This window comes from Catharus ustulatus, chromosome 5 (assembly GCF_009819885.2).
Source record: "Catharus ustulatus isolate bCatUst1 chromosome 5, bCatUst1.pri.v2, whole genome shotgun sequence".
Taxonomy (NCBI): domain Eukaryota; kingdom Metazoa; phylum Chordata; class Aves; order Passeriformes; family Turdidae; genus Catharus; species Catharus ustulatus.
In genome coordinates this window covers 38979479-39000200 of record NC_046225.1, presented here as the reverse complement: position 1 = coordinate 39000200, position 20722 = coordinate 38979479, and the positions used below count along the sequence as shown (strand labels likewise).

The 20722-nt window shown below is 34.6% G+C and overlaps 2 protein-coding genes across 9 annotated transcripts in view; one reads left to right on the top strand and one right to left on the bottom strand.

Annotated features, from left to right (window-relative positions):
- Positions 1 to 8864, top strand: part of ASB5 (ankyrin repeat and SOCS box containing 5) — a 53089-nt gene extending 44225 nt beyond the window's left edge. Inside the window, exons 5-10 of the mRNA XM_042779307.1 lie at positions 2198 to 2277; positions 3306 to 3413; positions 4785 to 4935; positions 5069 to 5203; positions 6727 to 6918; positions 8233 to 8864. Of these exons, the coding sequence (XP_042635241.1) occupies positions 2198 to 2277; positions 3306 to 3413; positions 4785 to 4935; positions 5069 to 5203; positions 6727 to 6918; positions 8233 to 8360 (794 nt within the window). The 3' untranslated portion in view covers positions 8361 to 8864. The remainder of the gene's footprint in view (positions 1 to 2197; positions 2278 to 3305; positions 3414 to 4784; positions 4936 to 5068; positions 5204 to 6726; positions 6919 to 8232) is intronic.
- Positions 8865 to 11570: 2706 nt separating this feature from the next.
- The window catches only part of WDR17 (WD repeat domain 17), a 63779-nt gene continuing 54627 nt past the window's right edge, over positions 11571 to 20722 (bottom strand). For 6 of the 8 annotated variants that reach the window (XM_033060295.1, XM_033060296.2, XM_033060292.2 and 3 more), the window contains 8 exons: positions 20057 to 20077; positions 18995 to 19106; positions 18145 to 18286; positions 17954 to 18056; positions 17029 to 17130; positions 15926 to 16021; positions 15583 to 15766; positions 11571 to 13959 (listed from right to left, as the gene is read on the bottom strand). In XM_033060295.1, coding sequence (XP_032916186.1) covers positions 13840 to 13959; positions 15583 to 15766; positions 15926 to 16021; positions 17029 to 17130; positions 17954 to 18056; positions 18145 to 18286; positions 18995 to 19106; positions 20057 to 20077 — 880 coding nt within the window. In that variant the 3' untranslated portion in view covers positions 11571 to 13839. Of the gene's footprint in view, positions 13960 to 15582; positions 15767 to 15925; positions 16022 to 17028; positions 17131 to 17953; positions 18057 to 18144; positions 18287 to 18994; positions 19107 to 20056; positions 20078 to 20722 lie in introns of those variants that run through there. The other 2 variants (XM_033060291.2, XM_033060298.2) reach the window with 2 other exon arrangements.

Sequence of the window (20722 nt, the reverse complement as noted above, 5' to 3'; positions counted from 1 at the left end):
GAAGAACAAAAATATTGATCAAATTACTACAGTGATTACACACATCCAAACCATAGTACAATAAATCTATCTGAGCTTATTGGTATGACAGAGAAAATACTGATGATTTGTCAAAATTGGGTCATTTGAAGGTTTCTGATCTCGAGTTTTGTTTTAAATGTATAATAGCCCTTAAAATCCCAATCACTTTGTGTGGGGCTATTTTTAAGTTTTCTTTTTGTTTGTGGTGGGTTTTTTGTTTTTGTTCTGTTTGTCTGTTTTGTTTTTATGTGGGGGGTGTATTTTTGTTTTTTTGTTTGGTTTGGTTTGGTTTCTTCATTTTGTTTTTTTTTTTTAATTTGGGCTGTCAATAAGAATTTCAAAACATTACATTAAATAAACCTGAAGTAAAAAGTACAGGGAATAATGTGTGTGCATGTGTATGTACATGCACACACAGATGACCAGAGCTTAGTGCAAATAAATCTGACAGAGTATTGGCAGCTGGATCTTCCCAATAGTCCATCTACTGCCACAGATGACAGAGTTCAAGGAGCTTCACATGTACAGGATACTGTGACGTAATAGAAATCTCACTGCTTTTTTAAAATCAAGTTTATAAAACCTTACTCTCATATTTTTAAACTTCTGTGATCAACTTTATATAGTCTTATGATAATCTAAATAATAATATTTGCTTTTGTTTTGCCAAGTTTTTGATCTCAGTAGTATTCAGTAGTGCTGAGTTACAAAGTGCACTGTATTCTCCAAGATGCAGTCGTATGTCTGTGTAAGTTTTAGTCTCATTCACTAACATCAGTAGGAAAAGGGAGGTGTTATCTACATTTTCCTATCATGCACTATTTCATATATTTTTAGCTAGGCCCTAAATTCTTTTCAGCTTGAGCAGCCTTAACCTTTTCATCATTCTGTGATTTGAGGGGTTTGTTTATAGTAAACAAAAGTGTACTTTCTGAAACAGGCTAGTGAACAGAAGGAGTCCAATGGAAACAGAAAGAGGGTCTATTTCTGGGGTGTAGTTATCTTAGAGCTTAGGCTGATGACTGCCAGTGATTGAGCAACAGCCTTCCCATTTCAGGTTCATTGCGTTGTCAGTAAATGCAGTTGCTGGCTCTGTAGGCACTCCTGGCCATGGCAGAGTCAAACCTGCACACATGAAGAGTCATCTGCCAATTGTTACCAATTCATCATTCCAGGCTAATTCTGTCTACATTTCTTCAGGAATTTTGGGCAGCTTGGTATAACTCATATAAGTGATTGTAATAGTATTTACAATTCTAGTGATTTTGTTCTTAGAGGAATGATTACTGGTAGTTCATGATACATTTTGAAGATGTTTCTTCCTTGCACAGCCTCTCAAAACTGAATTTTCAAAATTCCTGCCATAAATTGGTATCAGCTCTGCCTGCAGCCTTGGCATACTAGAAGGTGCTTGTCAGTGTGCAGTCTTCTAGAGGAAAGGGCAGGTCCTTCAGCAAGAGCTTCAGGATGTCTCTGGAAGCTGGGTTGGGAGTTACGGAGGGTTATGTGTGTGAACACAGGGTTGCTGGTTTTTTTCACCTTTCTCTTTTGGGTGTGATAAATAAATGAAAATAAAAGCCAAACCTTTCCAGTAAATATATCTAATTATTTTTAGGCCTAATAGTTTATGGAATGAGAATTTAAACTTTATATCTTATTCGTACTATAGAAATTTTTATACTGTGATTCTCACTGTATTTCTCTCCTTGCACTTTTGCAGTAGCTTCAGATTAATCTCACCATACACAAAGATCCCCACATTGCTTTTCATATACACCAGCTTCTTTGTGACTTCTTCAGGCAGCCTTATGACTGGTTTAAGTTTAAATAGTGCCTATATAACAGCTACAAAGTTTTATTATGTGTATTAAAAATGAACAATGCAAAAATAGAAGTGGAATATGGTAATTAATGAATTTACTAAATCAGATTACTCACATCAATATCTCAATATTTGTGCTGTGGACCACATAATGATTTATTAGAGATGTTTGCAGTTTATAATAGAACACTTCTTTATTGTTTAGAAACTGATCATTTGAGTGTCTAAAGAGGAAAAATTAATTTCATAGGACATTTGACTTCATTCTGTGCATCATATTTTCTGCTTTGCTCTGTGCATTCCAAACCCTTTCTAATTCATATGGCTTATTCAATAAATGTTCTTATTATATAGGTTCTTGGGCAGATCGCTCACCCCTGCATGAGGCAGCCAGTCAAGGACGTCTTCTTGCTCTAAAGACTTTATTGTCACAGGTGAAGACTCTGTTTTTACAATTGCTTTCATTTTTAATGTTTAATTTCTCAGCGTATATTGTTATTGCAGATTTATTATGCTTTGTTTTGCTTTTTTCGCTTGAATTTTTCAGAGTAATACATACTTAAAAATTTTTCATATTATAAGATATAAGCTAGTATTTAAAATATTTCCTCTGTATGTTTTAACCCCCTCCCCCCAAAAAAAACCCAAAGAAACCCCCTCCAAATTCTAGCTAAATTTATGTTAGTCTTCCCCTCTTGCATGGGATAAATCAACAGTGACATTGCTTTAAGCCTTTGGGTAAATTGAGCCAGTCAGGAAGATACTAGTTAACTGGAAGAATTACTGAAAGATTCTGGGTTTTTCACTGTTGTAATTTAAAAAATAATTGCTAATATCAAAGGGAAAGACTGTAAATGCTAAATTTTGATATTAGAATATTGTCCTATTAGCTAGTTCAATATTGAAAAATTTTACTATAGAATATATTTGATGAAAGCAGGTAGATAAAATTGTTAGTTCTTAAGAATCAAACAACACCTACCACAAAAAAATTAGAGGACTTGGTGATTTTATCAATCCAGTAAGTGTTTTCTTTGCTAAAATTCATAGCTTTGGATATTTCAGACCTTGATTCACAGGATAATAGAATTACAGAAGAGTTTAGATTCAAGTCTTTGTGGGGTTTTAAAGATCACCAGGAGTGGAGATGCACCATCCTTTCCCTCATCTGTTTCAGGGTTTCCTGTCCCCCAGTTAATTTTTCTTCCACATAGCTACTTGGAACTTGCCATGTTCTCACTTGGGTCTGTTGTCTTTTGCCCTCTTACTGTGTATCTAAACAGTCTACATATTTTATGCCTATTTCTGATTAAAAATAAATGCTCATTGAGGATTGACTTATTGCAAGTTGAGTTTTAAGCCTGTTTAGAGTGCTGTAAACCATTCATTTGAACAGTAGTGTGAGGAAATGACGCTTAATAGGTTTTGTATGATCTTTGAATACCATTCATATCTATTTTAGGGTTACAATGTCGACACACTAACAATTGACCAAGTAACTCCACTCCATGAAGCCTGCCTGGGAGATCATGTAGGATGTGCAAGAATCCTCCTCGAAGCAGGAGCAAATGTAAGGCTTTGGTTTTGTTTTCTTTTCTATAAAGTTCTAACCTTGGCTTAACTGAGAACGATATATTCCTTGATTTTAATGTAATTAGTCTCACCCTATTGGCTGTATTCATCTCAGGTAATTTCAGCTGCCATCTGAATGCTAGAAAATGAGAGTGATGGGCAGCCACTGAGACAGTCATGAGTTGGAGTGAATCTGGTAGCAGTATTCATTATGATATTCTTGTAAAATACGGAATGCATTCCTCTTCTTTACTGGGTTCCTTTCACTTTGAGTGGCTTTCAGGAGACTGTGCTTTTAATCTTTACTATGTCTACTGTCACACTGCACATGTCTGCTCTTAAAATTCTTCGGTCTGAGTAGAAAGAAACCACTGTCTCTTTTCTGTACTCCTGACATTGGCTGTCTTATCTTTTATCCCAAAATGAAAATGGGACTTCACAGATCACTTTCAATGCAATGTCTACTGATATCAGAGTTTAAGTGCATAGCTTCCCAAGTCCCTGATCTTTGTAATGGAAATATTTATTGTTCTTAAAATTCAGTTTTCAGAAGCATGTGGAATATGTCTCTTATTATAGAAAAAGAAAAAAGATACATAGATATTTCCAAAACCAATTGCTCCCTACTTCAGCTAGCACAAGGATCCTAAAGATAAAAAACTATAAGAAAAAAAATTCATTTTCCCACCTGGTATATTTTTAGTATTTTTAATTGTTTTGATGCGTGTGGGGGTTGCATGAAAGAAGATAGGCCAGAGTCCTGGAAGGAGCCTTCTCCTCATACTTGTGTTCCTTCCTCTAGTATTATTAGCCCTCACAAAATTGCCTACTTCATCTCCTTACTCTCTCACTCTGGAAATACTCAGTTGGAGAGTGAGGTGGCAAGGTTGTTATTAAAACAGTGAGCCTATGCTATTAGCTTTGTTTCCATCCTGTGAAATACCATTTGAACCTGGAGACTAACACTACAGATGAAAATGGCAAATAATCCTCAATTCTTCCCAGAGCTGTGGAGAAAAGATCCCTTTATCCTATTAGTATGCAAAGTGTAAAATTTCTGTATCAGTGAATCAAGCTCAGAGCAATGACTTTTGAAAATTATTTACTGCCCAGATGTCAATATATACTCTTCAGTATTCCAGGTGTATTTATCCAACATAGTTTAACAAGAATAATAGTAAAATAATTCCAACTGAGAAGTATGGTGAGAAGAAGAAGACAGTTTCACAGGGGCTGGTCAGTTAACTTGTTATTTTAACTTTGAGTTTTTTGGGTTTTTTTTTTCATTTTATTCTATTTCTAACAATTTCCTGTTTAAAAATCTACCTTTCTTAGAATTATTTTTGTAAATAGATTTTATATATTCTAGGTAAATGCTACAACAATTGATGGAGTGACACCTTTATTTAATGCCTGTTCAAGAGGCAGTGCAGCATGCACTGAGCTTCTGTTACAGTATGGTGCCAAAGCTCAGTGGGAGTCCTGTCTGCCATCACCAACTCATGAAGCAGCCAGCAGAGGTAGGAAATTGCCTCCTCAATAAACATGGAGCAGTTGAGCAATGTTTCAGTAAGAGGGTTAAGAGATGTGTGTGGTTTTGTCCATGAGACAGTGTACTGAAGTCAAGCAAACTGTCATGCTTTGTACTGACAGGTCACAGTGAATGCCTGGAGGTACTGATATCCTGGGGTATAGATGTTGACCAAGATCTTCCTCATTTAGGAACACCTCTGTATGTAGCTTGTGTTTCACAGCAGATTCATTGTATTCGAAAGCTTCTTTACACAGGTATGTCATGATTTAAATAAAATTATTCCTGGTCTGTAAAATAAGCATATTGTACTCGCCTTTGAAGTCAGCTGTGCTCAGCCAATTGAACTGGAACCCTTGCTTGCAGGGTTCTACTTCAAAGTTTATGCTGATTCACATTCTTAGAACTTACTATATCTTTTACTTTTTAGTGCCATAGTAAGCATAAGAGGAAAAAAGGAAGCAAGACCAGTAAGAATGAATGTTCAAAATTTTCAGCACATACTGCAGCTTTATAAATATTAATTTTCTGTAGGAAAAACAAGGATGAAAAATGGGCTTTGAGAAAATTTATATAGTAATCATTGAGATTTCATTCAAACTATTTGAGCAATGAAGTCCCCCTTGCTTTCATTCTTCAGCAAGTTCAGGTTGTTCTTTTCATGAGGCAGAGAGGCTGAGTTGCAAAGGGAAGAGGTGAGGTAAAGCACATCTGATGCTAAATTTCAGATTACTTATTTAATCAATGGGTAGGAGATGTTGAAGGCTTGCTCTGTTTCAGCACAAGTCCAGGGACACAGCTGGCATAGCTGAAAGACAATTTGCTGTGTTTCAGGTACTTACATACAGGGCTTTTGCATCCTGCAGAAAAAGGAATTAAAATGTTATAATTAAATGAATAATTCACACTTGCTGTCATTGCACCGGAATAGTTTTTCTAGTTGATTGCAGGTTATATTTAGAACTTAAACAAGCAGTTAAAGTGTTTCTCATTGAGTCCATCTCCTTGGATGATTAATTATCCTATGTCATGATTTTTTATGTTTAAGAACAGCAAAAGTATAATTAGCATATTTTGGGATAGAAATACTGCCATTGAGAAAAAAAATAATAGAAGGGCATATTCTATATTTGTTGGTGCCCTGAAGTAGAAAAGGGTATGCAAATTGAGAATATATGTAACTAGTTATTTAAACCAATTTTTTTCATGTTTTATCAGTTTGTGAGAATGTATTAGCTTTCTTGAATGTGTATCACACCTTAACTAAAATTAAAACTAATTTATAGATTAATAAATAAAGGTTGGATGTCTATTTCAAACCCTTTGTAAGCTTCAACATGTAAAAAATTTTAAGGCATTCAAGATTCTTTATTGAGTTGGTGTACTCACAAAAATATACATACAGAACTCCAGTTTAGTGATTTAAGACTTAAATAAGGAAAGTAGGTTTTTTATGTGGTGCAGATTTTTTAAAATGTGTGTAAAAAGTGCTTTTTTATGATTAGGCAACAATGATGCTCATGTTACTTGCTTGGTACCTGGATACCTTTTAATCTGGTTGTACTTAGATAATAAAACCTAGGATAAAAAAACAAAACCCAAACAAAACAATTATGTGATTAGTTATAGTTTTATGCAATAAAATTAATAAAGTGGCTAAACGCACTGTGGCATTCCAGGCCACCATTGGTTTTTGTTCGTTTTTAGCCTCATCTTTCTTACTCAATGGCAAATTTAATTAATCTCTTCTTACGTCTCTTTATGTGCATCTACCCACCAGGTGCCAACGTGCAGAAAGGAAAGCATTTGCAAACTCCACTCCATGCTGCTGCCCAGCATTCTAGTACAGAGATTGTAAATTTACTCCTTGAATTTGGGGCAAACATAAATGCCAAAAATTCAGATTTTAAAAGGCCTGTTGATTTAGCTGCCCCAAGCAGTTTAGTGGAGGGACTGCTGCTCTTCCATGAAGGTAAGTTTTACTTGTTTATATTTAATCTGCAATTTGTATTATTAAAAAAACAAACCCATCTAGAAAAATCCACAACTTAGCACACCAAACAACCCATATTATAGAAGGTAACACTGCTGTATGAAATGAATATGTGAGCATTCAGGTAATTTCCTTTCTAACTATAACCATACTCTGCAATATTTAGTCTCAGGCCAGAGCCCACTGACCAAGCAGCATAAGAATTTATATAAGCTGAAAAAGTATTGTCATATGTTTATTGGGTGTTTACACAAGTAGACTACATTTTTATTGGTTTTTACAGACCTTGTTAAAAGAAAAAAAACAGAGTATTTAAATTTCAGGTTAAAACTATATTTCATTTTGGTCAGCTGTCATAGTATTTTAAAATATGTATTTTATGTGCATATAAAGCAAATTATTTTGGTTGTGGGAAAAGCATAAGAAGTTTAATTTTCTGTATTTTCTTTACAAAATTATAAACACCTGAGAAACAAGAGACTAAAGAGTCTATAGTCCCTCAAACGTCTCAAAGGTCTATCTGCTTTGGAGAAAGAGAATATTCCAAAGGGAATTGGATGTGTTCAGACTGAACTATGTATAATGTAAAAATAAGCCACAAGAGAACGGAGCTATTTCAATAACCATGGGTTTCTCTTTAGATGTGAACTGACAAGTAACACTGATTCATGTTTTCCTCCAAAAAACCACTCTGTAGTCTGAATGCTATTAACAAAACCCCTCAAAAAATTGTATATTTTCTCAAATTTACCAAGACAAGTAGTGTTTTTAAAAGTTAGAGCATAGAAAAAAAATTACATTGCATGACACAGATATAGGTTTATTGTCTGGAGAAAATGGCAATGTTCATTTTGAAGGAGGGGCAGAGAGATAAAGACATTATAATTAACTAGTAAGACCACTAAATATAGTCCAGGATCTTGGAGTATTTTGCCTGCTTATTCTTGTTGCAGTAATGCAGTGGTAATGCAGCTGCTAGGGCGGTAGCAGGTATGTAACCTGTGCTCTGAATAAAAAAACCCAAAACAACAAGTCTGCAGTTTTTAAAGTTAATGACATCAGATATTTTCTGGGAGTTGGTTTTTAATTTTCAAAAACTGACCTTCTGACCTTTATCTTTGAGGGCAGAAAGGCAATGAAGGGAATGACAAAAAAGGTCAAATTTGCAACATGTAAAGTTTTTCTTTTTTTTTTAGAAATCTCATTATTGTGCAAGACTGTTGTAAACCAGAATGCTGGCTTTTACAGTTGTACAATTAATGTACAATTCACTTCTTTCTTTACTGTTTGCAGCCACACCATCTTCTCTTTGTCAGCTCTGCCGACTAAGTATCCGAAATTACTTAGGAAGAGCTAGACTGCATCTTGTTCCACAGCTTCAGTTGCCAACAATACTTAAAAATTTCTTGCAGTACAGATAACGTAGTAACTAATTGTTAGAAATTTAAATATAGCAAGTACATTTTCTTCTCAATGTTTATTGTACGTTTTATCTAAAGAACTGCTGGGCGGAAAAATAAAAGCCTTTTGCATATTGCTTTAAAAAATTGTATCTTTGACACCTGGGGTTGGTAATGTAACAGTAATTGGGAGCCATTCAGCAGCTAGTGCCAAGGTGCTAATCCAGCTGAATTGAAGAAGTGTGCTGATACTCTGGAACATGATTGTATAACTTTCTCTTAACCCTTAATAGCTTTAGTGCTGTTAACTTTAATCATGTCTATGTTTTTAAAATCTGTTTGACATACCTGAACCACAAAGAGTTTCTTCATTATTATTTGTAAAGTATGTCCATTTGGAGTCAATATTTTATGTATTTTTAAATTTTTGTTGTTCATGTACCTAAAAATACTTGGTAATGGGTTCATTGTATGCATTGAGGGTGCACTATATGCATTGATAAAAATAAAACAATTAGACATCAATTATTTTTCTTTTTCTTTATAAAGACAATTCATTAATTACAGTGAGAAACTTCCTTTACTCTTTCTCACTGCCTGTGCTGTGAATTGTAATTAAACTGATGTGAACATAACCATAATTTTTTTATAGAATTCTGTTTATTGGTACAATTAGCAACATTTCTCAATAGGCTTAATGCAGAGATACTTTTGATATCCTCTTGTAAAACAGAATCATATGGGCACTTCCCTTATCTTTTCATAACAATGCTCTATCACAAGCATTTAATGGGTATATTAAATGATTATTTGCCTCAGAGAAAGGCATATTTTAATGTGTAGTATCTGTGAGGTTCTGAAGGCATGTAGTGGAGATGTAGATACTGAATCTTCAAGCTCGAGCTGAGGAGGTGAACACAAGGTTTCAAAAATGTCAGTTTTCTGTATCAAGATGGGTACAGCTCATGAGAAGACATTACTTCTCTTACTACCTGTTTTGTAAACATTTACGCAGCTCCAAAAATCTCATTGCAAATTCCCAGAATACTCCAGCAGGCATTTCTGTGAAAAGATGTTCAACTCTAGCCAGAGATGGAATGGTGACATGCCCAAGAGACATTAGAAAACCTTAAGGCTTTGCTCATGCCCTTGAATTTTTGATGATTGTGCTCTGAATAGATAAAACCACAGCATATCTCCTTGCCTGCTTCTCATTTGGTGTTCTTTGAGAACAGATTACTTTCTCAGTGACTGATACTCAGTTCCTGCAAACCAAAGCACAGGACACCTGAAAACTTGCCATTTGCCCCTGGTGATTCACCCTCTCCCATTCCTTTTCAATGACTCCTTTCAGTATTTATATTTCTACTGGAAAGATGCTAAGTGAGGAACTAACTATAGAGGAAGCTTTCACAAAGAGGAATGCTTGCTCCATTGCTAGATTATATGCACCTAATAAAAAAATGTAGCTCTCTTGTCGCTATGTTAAATAACCTTAATTTGCTTCTGTTCCCTGCAAAACTCTAGTTAGGGGTCTTTTCTGGAGTCCTTGTAAAGGAAAGTCAAGTGCAAATATGAAGAGCTGATTTGGAGTCCATCACATCCTGAGTCTGTAATAGTTTGAATGTAGTGATTTTTGTTTTCATCTGGAAAGTAGCAATTTGTGTTTTCAGGTTCAACACCATTACTGTGTATTACTTTGACAAACAAGCCAACTTTGAACTGCCAAGCCAACCACAGCACTGTTGAATTTCTCCACATAGAATGAGCTCATTTAGAACCCCACCTCTGGGGTACACATTGCTTTTCAAGTTTGATTCAGACAAAGTGGCAAAAAAGGCTCTCACGTCCTGTACACCTATATCAGTTTGGATCAAACATGGCTATTCTGCAAAACAATTCTGGAATATCAGCATATCTGTATTCTGGAATACAACTAGATAATGTTAAAAGTTTTGCTGAGAGTCACACCAGAGTCCAAGCCATCTCATTGCAAATAGGTGTGTTTATGCTCTTGTGGCATTTGCAATATCTATTCCCACCATTCCCCTGATCCCTGCCACCATACATAAAGCAAACAAGACCATGTTTGCAGTTTACCGGTATTTGGTACTATTTTTTCGGTAATGTTACAGAATAGGAGACCAGTCAGAAGAAACTGGCTTGTGGTAATACCATTACTTTGATCTCAAGCAAGAGATTCTTTGCAACATAAACTTGCACCTTTTGCTACCAGATAATTATGTGAAAATTGATTTGATTTTGGCAAGCTGCGCTGAGTTGGATGGGGTGTTACTTCTGTTACTATGTGACAGGGACAAACAAAATAGGGAATGGATGTGGTTGGCCTGGCAGGATTATGCACTGCAACAGGTCTCTGGCAGCTGAGAGCATGCTACTGCCACATACCAAAGACACAGAGCAATAAAATACCTGATGTTAGTGCTTGGTAAAATCCCTTCGAATAGTGATCCCTTGTTTAGCCAGAAATGAAAGAAAACAGGTTTGTTACTGTTCTCATGCTGTGAGGGGCCTATTCCAATGTGGCTCTGATAGATTGAATTCTTAGTATGAAATAAATGTTAAGTAATGTATTAAAATATTAGGACCCAGGATCTGAAGCAAACATTGACCAAGGTCAGAGCACTGTTAAAGAATATTACAATAAAGGTCTTATTAAATGAATTGTTATGCCAATTAAAAAGTGTTCTAAGGCATTTTCAGGGGGTAGAAAAGAAAAAGTGTTGTAATATGTCAGTTCTGGAAAGAAATCCAACATTGAAATCCTGTAGGCTTGCTGAAAGTATTCCAGAGACCCACAGGAGGTACTGCACTGGCGGGTGAGAAAGCACATGGAATACAAAGTTCTCCTGGTGCTTCTCCTGGGACCTGTCCTGCGGTTGTGGAGCTGCTCGGCTCTGACCAGTGCAGCTTCACTGGCCCAGCCTGGTTGGAGCCATGCGCAGCGTGGAACAAACAGGGCATCATTCCAGTCCACAACAGAGGTTTAAAGTGCCAAAAACCCTATCTCAGACTGCAGCTGCCAGTGAAGCTGTCTCTGAAGCTTATAAACGTGTCAGTACTGTTGAACAGATTATTTCCATAGAACAATGGATTTGGTTTCGTGGGGATGTTGAACATAACTGAGATTTAATACAAATTGGAAAGAACTAGCTGTGTAGCTTCAAATGTTTTTTCATTTAAATGGAAACATTACAGAGGAGTCAAACAGTCTTTTGAAGACAAAGTATTCTTTAATATTTAGGGGCAGATACCTGTATTTGACTTGCTGTACTAGACAATGAAGTTACATATTAGCAATCTGAAATTATTTTTGAAAATGATGAACCAGTTGACAGGTGCGACCACAGCTGTAACAGCAGACACAATTACAACTTTTTCTGCATATTCCCCTCACTTACCACTGTATAAGCAAATTCAGGGAAAATGCAACCTCATGTTATTCACTATGAATGTTACCTGATGGATCCCAAATATAAAAAATGCCCTTTGACTTAATTTTGGTATTTTAGTAAGGAAAGAATTCTTAACCCTCACTCTGTAATTTAGAGGGAGTAGATTTGCCCAAGATTCCATGTTAAGGCACAATTTATGTGCAACACATTGATACAGTTTTACTTCATATTTAAGGTATTTTAACTGTGAAATATTAGTAAAAATCCTTATGATACAACAGAAGATTTAAAATATATTAGAATGGCAGTTGAATCAATGGTTCAGATCCCAAGCATCAGTCATAGGGCTGCACGTTCGGTTCTTACCTTTGCTCTCCACCTCTGTATCAATGACTTTTACATACCAGGTTGTACAATTTCTGTGCTAAAAGACAGATAGTCTTTCACATGACAGAAGCAAGATCAGATACTGACTTATGGAAAATTCTTTAAAAAACTATGAATTTTAACTTCTGAAACAGATTCTTCTTCTTCAAGCTCCGCAGAGTAAACAAAGGAAAAACATTTTCAAAGAATATTGAAGGAAGTAAAAGACTCAGTTCCAGCACCCAAGTATGTACAAAAATGGGGTTTTTAGGGTACAAAACAGCTGTGTTCCCTCTGCCCAATATATTCTTACCCCAGAAACCCTGTAATAATACTCTAGAACATTGCCAGACTGAAATTTTACCATTTTAAAGAGCATGGTGGTACTGTTATTTCTATAGTTAAATAAGGGCAAGGCTTACCTCTATATTGAGGACTGTTTGATAGGATCTGCTAGGACTTGATACTATTTCCAGTTTTACAACAGTTGCTATAGAAATAATTCTGGCAATTTTTAATTGCAACCTCTTTACATTTCATGTAACTGTCAGGAACTTAAATAAAATTTTAAATTTATTTTAAAGCAGGAGCTAAAAATATAAGAACAGATAAAGTAGTTTTCTGCTTATATGCCATCAATTAAGCTAATAGAGAGTATTGTAACAAAGGTATGTTTTCTACAGGTGAGAAATTCTGATTATAAGAATTATTAATAAGAATAATGAGTATAATATTTGCCTTTTAATTAAATTCCATACTATACAGAGCTTTTAAGTTTAAACATTTTAGTATTCTATTGCCATAACTGTTTTTCCATTTGAGTGCAGATTTAGTAAATAAAAATATCTATGCACAAGTATTTACTTCTGGTCTGTCATACAATATGCATGTTTATAACTAATAAAAAATGTAAAAAGAAAACAAGCATTTAAAATATACATAGCATAGTTAAATAACTTCAATAAATATACTGTTTGTCCTATACAAAGCCTTTGTTAAAAAAAAATTTATAAAGAGTTTTAGCCTCCAGTGAAAGTATAACGGGGGATGTTGCCAAATATGATCCTATTAAAAAATAGAATTTTGTAATCTAGATAATCTAAATAAATAAACAATAAATAGACAATCTAAACAAAAGTGACCTTCTATTTGTACTGCTATTAAAACACAATAACAAGTGGATGAAAAAAACATCTACTCTAAATTTTACTTTTGCTATAGAGCCCTGTGTGTAAAAATTGGTTCAAATTAAAAAGGGGGACAGTGTGAAACAGCCAAAACATTCCAGTCATTCTAAAAACAGTTTGCAGTTACTGTCAATAAAGTCATTCTATTATTATATATTTGAAAGACTGTTTATGGGTTTGTTATCAATATTTTGGTAACATGTAGGTAGTTGCTTACTTTACAAAGTATCTATTCACACAGAGTTGACAAAAATAATTGTCAGACGACAACATCCTTACTAAAAAAATGACATGGCTGTATATGAAATTAGGACTTTTTCTTTGGATTATTAAATAACTTTTTCTTTGGATTCTCAACAAATGTTTGTATAGAAATCCTTTTGTTCTCATTTTACAATTTTCAAAGTTCAAAACATTGACCTTCAGAAAGAATCAACTACCACCTTTCTGTCCTTTTACAATCAAGGTTAAATCAGCATTAACCCCCAGAATGTTATTTTAAGCACTATAAAGTACAGCAGAAACACCTCATCAAAATGGGTTAAGTCGTATTCCTGTTCCTAGTGGTGAGAAAGGATTCACTTTGGCCCACATCAAAGCATCATTCAATGAAATAGCAGATTTTCCATCTTCAAGAAAGAACACAGGACCCTGTAAAGCAAAAATGTTTGGGAAGAGAAAGGAAAGGAAATTACACATGTATTATGTAAAGGCCACAACAGAAAGGACATTTTTTCTAAGAACAGAAAACGTTGTTTAGACCTCTCCACTATGTTCATACAGACATTTTTCCCCTTCACTTAAAACTCTGGTAACAACTACACATTATGAATTGAGGGCACTTACATTCCCAAATCTGTTAGCCCAACCTTTCATAATATTTAAATTTTTAGTTTGATGTGTTTTATTGTTATTTTATATATGTATGCCTAGTATTCCAGAGTTAAATTTAGCTTGAATTAGAAATTGAGGTAACGAGCATTTTTCTTCAGAATACTGTGCATATTTCATCATGCCTGTCATTATTTCTGCTGATCTGTGCTTTTTCCTATCCACAAAAATACCGCCATTGATATAATGCCTCCATGGCACTATGAAAAGGACAAAGTACTCATTCATATAATGGAAAAAGAGCTATTTGCTGATTTATTAATTTCACAAAATCGGGTCTCAAAGCTGCAGTTCAATTTCAGTGCTTTCCTAAAGAGTTATGTTCTCCAAACTTGCTACATAAAACTTGTAAACCCATGCAAGTAGGCTACTCTACTTCAGTAGTTAATCAGTTAACTGATTTTGATTGTTGAGCTGATCTGCATGCCTAAAGCCATGACTCCTAGTGGAAGCTAATCCAGAAACAAGGATCCTGTAGATGACAAGCTGGTGACACCTATTTGCTATTATTGTTGAATGCATTAAAACAGTGGCAGCTTTACATGTTAGCAAATGTTGAGAGTACAGCCATAGACAGAGACCAATAATGTAATCTGGAAGTGTTGAGAGCAAGTTTTTTTTAGATTAATGGTAAGCAGTTGAGAATTTTATTTACCTCAAAAATTCCACTAGGATTTTGTAACTTTTGTCAAAAAACTATCCATCCCACTTAGTCCCTAAACCACCCTCTTACTCTTTGGGCTGACTGACATCTTACACTGGACAGGGGAAACAGACTCAGCATCACCTAGGAAAGTAAATTGTCACTGAGGCATTGTCTGGAGTCAGGAGTAGTGTTTTCAGGATCTTTTAATTTTCTCTTTATTAAAATAGCAACATATGCTAAAGAAGTGTTAAAAGAACTAATGTGTATTAATCGTAAAACTCTATATGAGTGATGAATAAATTTATTTGAATAGTCTTCTAATGTCTGGATTTAATTAGTAATGAGTTCCAAGTTTTATAGTATGCATTTCCATAATGATAAAAACCAAAACCAGAAAAATGTTAGTATGTGGTTGAAGACAAATAATTTCCTGCCTTTTATTCAAGCTGTGGTGAGGGAGTAGCCCATAAGATACGTGCACATTAGACATAATATTTGGCAAAGGAAACTAAAAGGTTTTGAATTTGGGAAATGACAACTATTTGATTGGACAATTCTCTATTTAGTCTTTCTTATTTAGCAGTTATCTCTGCCAGTCACCTTTAACTCTGCTCCTGTGATAACAGGGTAAATATGTTTCCAAACCAAATGATGGGAGAGAGCTTTGATTTAGGGCAACCTCACAAGCAGTCAGTGCTATCAGCAAGAAAGAACACTTCAGCTCTCCAAAACTGTACCTGGATCTTTAGCCCTGTCAAACAAGAGGTATGAACATCTGAATGACTGGGAAGATTTGATCCAGTGACACAGTCTGGCCCAACCATTCCTTTCAGAGGCTCCTCCTGAATTCGTGATATGATTACTGAATACAGCGCTCTCTGCGATTCAGAGGGTGGGGTGCATGGCAATTCATCTGTAGACCTAGGAAAAGAAATTTGGTTTTCAACTTTGTTTCCTAATTTGTGTTAGAGGTTAAGACCTGCACAGCAGTGACATTCAGACTTTAGAAAGGGAATAAATTTACAACTAAACAATTAACTACTAGTTTCATTCATGGTAATTTTATATTTTTCCACCTACTTGTTTGATTGTGTGCAAGCTCTCCATGCATCTAATTCCTCAGAAAGCTGTTCAATTTTCAAAGGTACAGATACTTCTCGTCTTTTTAAAAGCTGACTGAAAAGGAATGCAAGTAATTAAAGTCCAAATGAATCCTAGTAATGACTATTTTCTTAGAAGCCAAACATGATAGACAGTAGTAAAGTAAAACTGTTTCTCGTTGGAAATGGAATAACTATGGAAATCAATTGATCCTTCACAATATACTCTATATTAAACTTTAGTAATACTCATACAAGTTATAAAAGTATAGCTTTAGATTTAAATTTTATTTTCATTATCCCTATTTACACCTTACTTAATTTGCTGTAATTTTTTTTAAATTTGAGGCCCCTCTATATTTCAAGGCTATATGTGTTTTGTCAACTTTACTAAAATTAAGGATCTGTTTTGCCTACATATACCACATATGATAAAAATGCAGTTAGAAAAACATGGTTCAACACATACTTTGGGACACCATTGTTTCACTTGCAGAAAACAGTTTCAAAGCCCTTACAGAGGACGCATTTTTTATGTATCAAAATATAGGGGGCAGTTACTACCTGACCTAATTCAGCCATCTTTCATTTGTGTTGGGATACCTTAAAAATGTCCACTTTAATCAGGTAAATTGTCCACTTTAAGCAGGTAAGTGTCCAGTTTTAGCTGGGCTAGAAACTAAAAATCGGTGAGTCTTGAAAATACTGGGCAAGCCACGAACAAAACTTTGAGTGGTATTGTTCTGTGGTTCTTTACATAGGTACATGAAAGTTTTACAACCAAATGCATCACAAAATGAGTCTCAAAGACTGCTTGTTACCAGTCTATTAATATCCATATCAGAATAGCCCTCCTGTAAAAGCTTGCATTTCATGTTGCTATTTCTTTAGATTCAGAAAAGAAAAACCCAAACCCACAACAAATGCTCCTTTTGGCTTTTCCCAATCCTCTCACCAAGTTTCAGACATGAGGAAAGACATGTTTTAATTTTTTTGGCATGGGATGTGAAGAACTGGGGTCAGTGTATGGTATATGTAATAATAAGGACAGATTACTCAGAGTTAATGAAAACACAGTCTTACCTTGTATACTCATACAGTGCAGGTACAATGCTATTGTACTGTCTTCTGATAGCAAGTAAAGCACCAACGTAACCACACAAAATCAGCAACTCATTCCGAAATCTATAAATGAAAAAGTATCAATAATGAAAAGCAACAATTATTTGGAAAAATATTAAACAAACTCATATTAATGTTATAATTTTTAAACCTAGTTTATCCATCCACCTTTGGTGGAGAATATGTTTGCTGATTGTGTTTACTTTCTGTGTCATGGACTTGTTAAACTCATCTGCTTCATATTGATCTCTTTTATTAAATTTTAAATGGCATGCACAACACAATTTTTAAGCACCATCATGTAGAGTTATAAAAACAACATCACTCAGATCTTTTAATGTATAGAACTCTAAATGTAAATAAAAGTGCCCCGAATATTAGTGTCAATTTTAGTTTCACCAAGTTTCCCCAACTTCTCCTTTTCATTCTTCACACGGATATTTGTGTAGGCACCTAGGCCTAGCTTCAAGCATCCATCATAAAGGTGAACCAGAGTTATCCAACTATTTTAGAGTTAATTCTGAGAGTGGCAGCAAACATTCCTTATACTTTGACATAAAAGTCCACATGGTTTGTGATATCACTTCAGAGCTGATCAAAGTGAAGCTCTTCACATAAGACCAACATTGATTCACACATTGTAAATACTCCACAGAGAAAGACACAGTAAAGTATCTTATTTTTTTCTTGCTAAACCTTTGAAATGTGGGAGAGGCCACATTCTATTCTCCAGACTGGAAACAAGCATGCTTGCTGGATTTTTTTAGGTATCCGTATTCTGTTAAACAAAAAAAATACACTACCAGTGTGCACCTATATATATACACAATCTGGAAGATTTCTTTAAGGAAAGTTCCATTTTTCTAAGTCAGGAAAATATACTCACTCACTACACTTCGGCAACATTAACTGTTCAGTCCGTATGTAACTTAGAAGATCAAGATACGGAAAGACTGAATCTAAAGTCCAATCTGAACCACAAAGTTGTTCTGTTGAAAAATAAAATGAAAAATATCTTATGAGGTAAGTTATACAAATGACTTTTGCTTAAAAATTGTTCTTCATCCAAGTACCTACCTTTCACATACTGAATGCCAACAGGGAGAGCCTTTTCAGGTTCTGTGCTTAACAGATAGTACTTTATTGTTTCAAATACATCCCCATCTGCCTGAATTGTCTCTGCCAATTGCATACATTCTTCTACATCAGGAAGATTACACTGGAAAACAAACATTTTGCGAGAAAACTATTGAAATATTCAAACACTTCTCTAAGATGCAGAGAAATACTGATGTTTGCACATAACAATTAGAAAGAATTCTCTCTGAAAGTGTCATTGAAAAGCATATTTGCATATAATGCACATTAAGAAAGTCATCTAGAACAGAGCAACACTCAAAAAGATTTTGTAACTTTAATTTAAGCAGTACCAGTTTCATTGCTAATGTTTTTGTGAAGTTTTTACTACTGTTTAATAAATGTGCAGTCTGAGTTACACCCTAAGGGAGTGCAACCAAAGCAGACCCTTCTGCTGCTGAAGAGGAAAGGGGGCATTTATGGATATTATAGGCATAAGATATAAAACAATTCAGACTAAAGAAAGTTGATCTATGAAAACATGATTAATCTGCACATCTAGTAGGTTATAAATCATACTGACAGGTAATTCTGCAGATCATAATCTACTTCAGAAAGTCATGTGTGTCAGGGAAATAGTGTACAAAGGATAGATATGAAGAACTAAATTTATTGTACAATACTGAAAATAAATTCAACAAAGATTAACAGAGGTGAAGAGGATATGTTACATATAAGACTGTAGAGACAAATTCATCCTATGGTTTTGTATGGTCTTGTGTTTTTTGAAATTAGTAAATAAATCAATACAAAACCTTACTAGATTCAGGTAAATTCTTTTACATTGTACCTTTTCATGCAGGTCATTTATTTCTGCTATGCATCCAGGATAAAAAGCACATAGTTTTACTAACTGCAGTTTATTATCAGGAATCATCATAAGAAGATCAACTGCTAAATCCCTGCACAAACAAAAAATGACACGTAGTTACTCTTAATGATTTGTAATAGAAAGAAACTATTTTCTCTCTTACATTCTTTTTATAAAGAGGAGTTTAATGAAAAAATACTATTTCCAGAGATGTGCAGAAGCAACCTCAGTCTCTAAGACTATTTTTGTTCAATAAATGAGGCTTAATTATTCATCTTATTTGGAAAGTAATTAATTAATTTTCTGTTGCTTTAGTTGGTTGAATTGAACAGCTGTGCAATTCTTAAGCATCAGAACAATTTCAAAGTGAAATGGAAGAATATGTGAGCAGGGATGGGAAAGATTAGGAACCCTCAAATCTGAGAGAAGAAAAGATGATAATGTGGTTGTCATGAAACCATCCTCAAAATTCCAGGTTTCTAAAGCTTCATGACGTCAGTGTGGGACATCTCTAGGTATCATCCAGAATAGCTTGGTGCTCATGTGATATTGAAATAGAGAGATTATATAGGAAAAGAATGTGATACCTATTTTCATCCTTCTCAAAGGAAAACTGTTTTAGCACAGAGATGTTTCTTACATTTTCCTAAACTTTTTAACATTTGTTACCCTATCCTTCACACAACAAACAGCTGAAGGGAACACAATATTTTGAAATTATTTAGAAATTGTTCTATTTAAGTTTTAATAACTGGCTATTCTGTAACTTCTATTCATGCAGACATCATTTCTCCTGTGAACCTCAAGACTGACTTGCCCCTGTGTAAGGCAAAAAATACTACTGATTTCCTCTGGATTTTCAGAATTACCCTGAGCTTAAAAATATTCAAATAAGCTATTATCCAATGTCTGAAATTGCTTTCTATCTCACTTTCAAGTATTAATTGCAATTAAAATTTAGGACACTTAGAGAAATTTGAAAAGCTTATGACTTTATTAAGGGAAAAAATAAGCTTAAACTTTCTCCAAGAAAGAAAATACCTGTATCCAAATGATGGGAAGCTAAAAGGAAGACATTGAAACAGCATTGAACAAAATTTCACAGAGAAAATATCTGATAGAAAATAATTAAACTATAGCAGCAAATGTAAGGGTCAGGGCAACTGACGTCAACAACAACAAAAAGGCTTTCTGTTTTATGCCTTTTGACAACCTAAAGAAACCCATGCTAAAACGTCCTTGGAGAGTCTGTGATATTATTACAGCCATTTTTCCAAGTTACAGAAGTATTCTTTCAGAATCTAGGATGTTTCACAAGTTCTAAAGCTATTTTCAATATCACTTACTCATATGTGCTAATCTTCATAAGCAATTTAAACATTTTTAAGTGATTAGAAATTGTCTTGTCAAAAAACTGAAATCCAACATTCATTTGAAAAAAAGTAACTCAAAAAAGCACTCATATAATGGCCTACAAATTATGCTACCTGGAATGATTTTTAAGAATCAAACTGAAAAAACACTGTTGAGTATAAAGATCAGAATGAGGTGGCTGAGTTTGCATATGCAGAATTCAGTCTCTAAGGTAAAATATGACTAGCTTTTTGAATAGTAGAAAGTTGCTTTTTACTAGCTGCTATTTAGGTGTTAAATACAAATAAAAATGTGTCCTTAAACACTCACACATTTTTTCAAGGCTCTAGATTT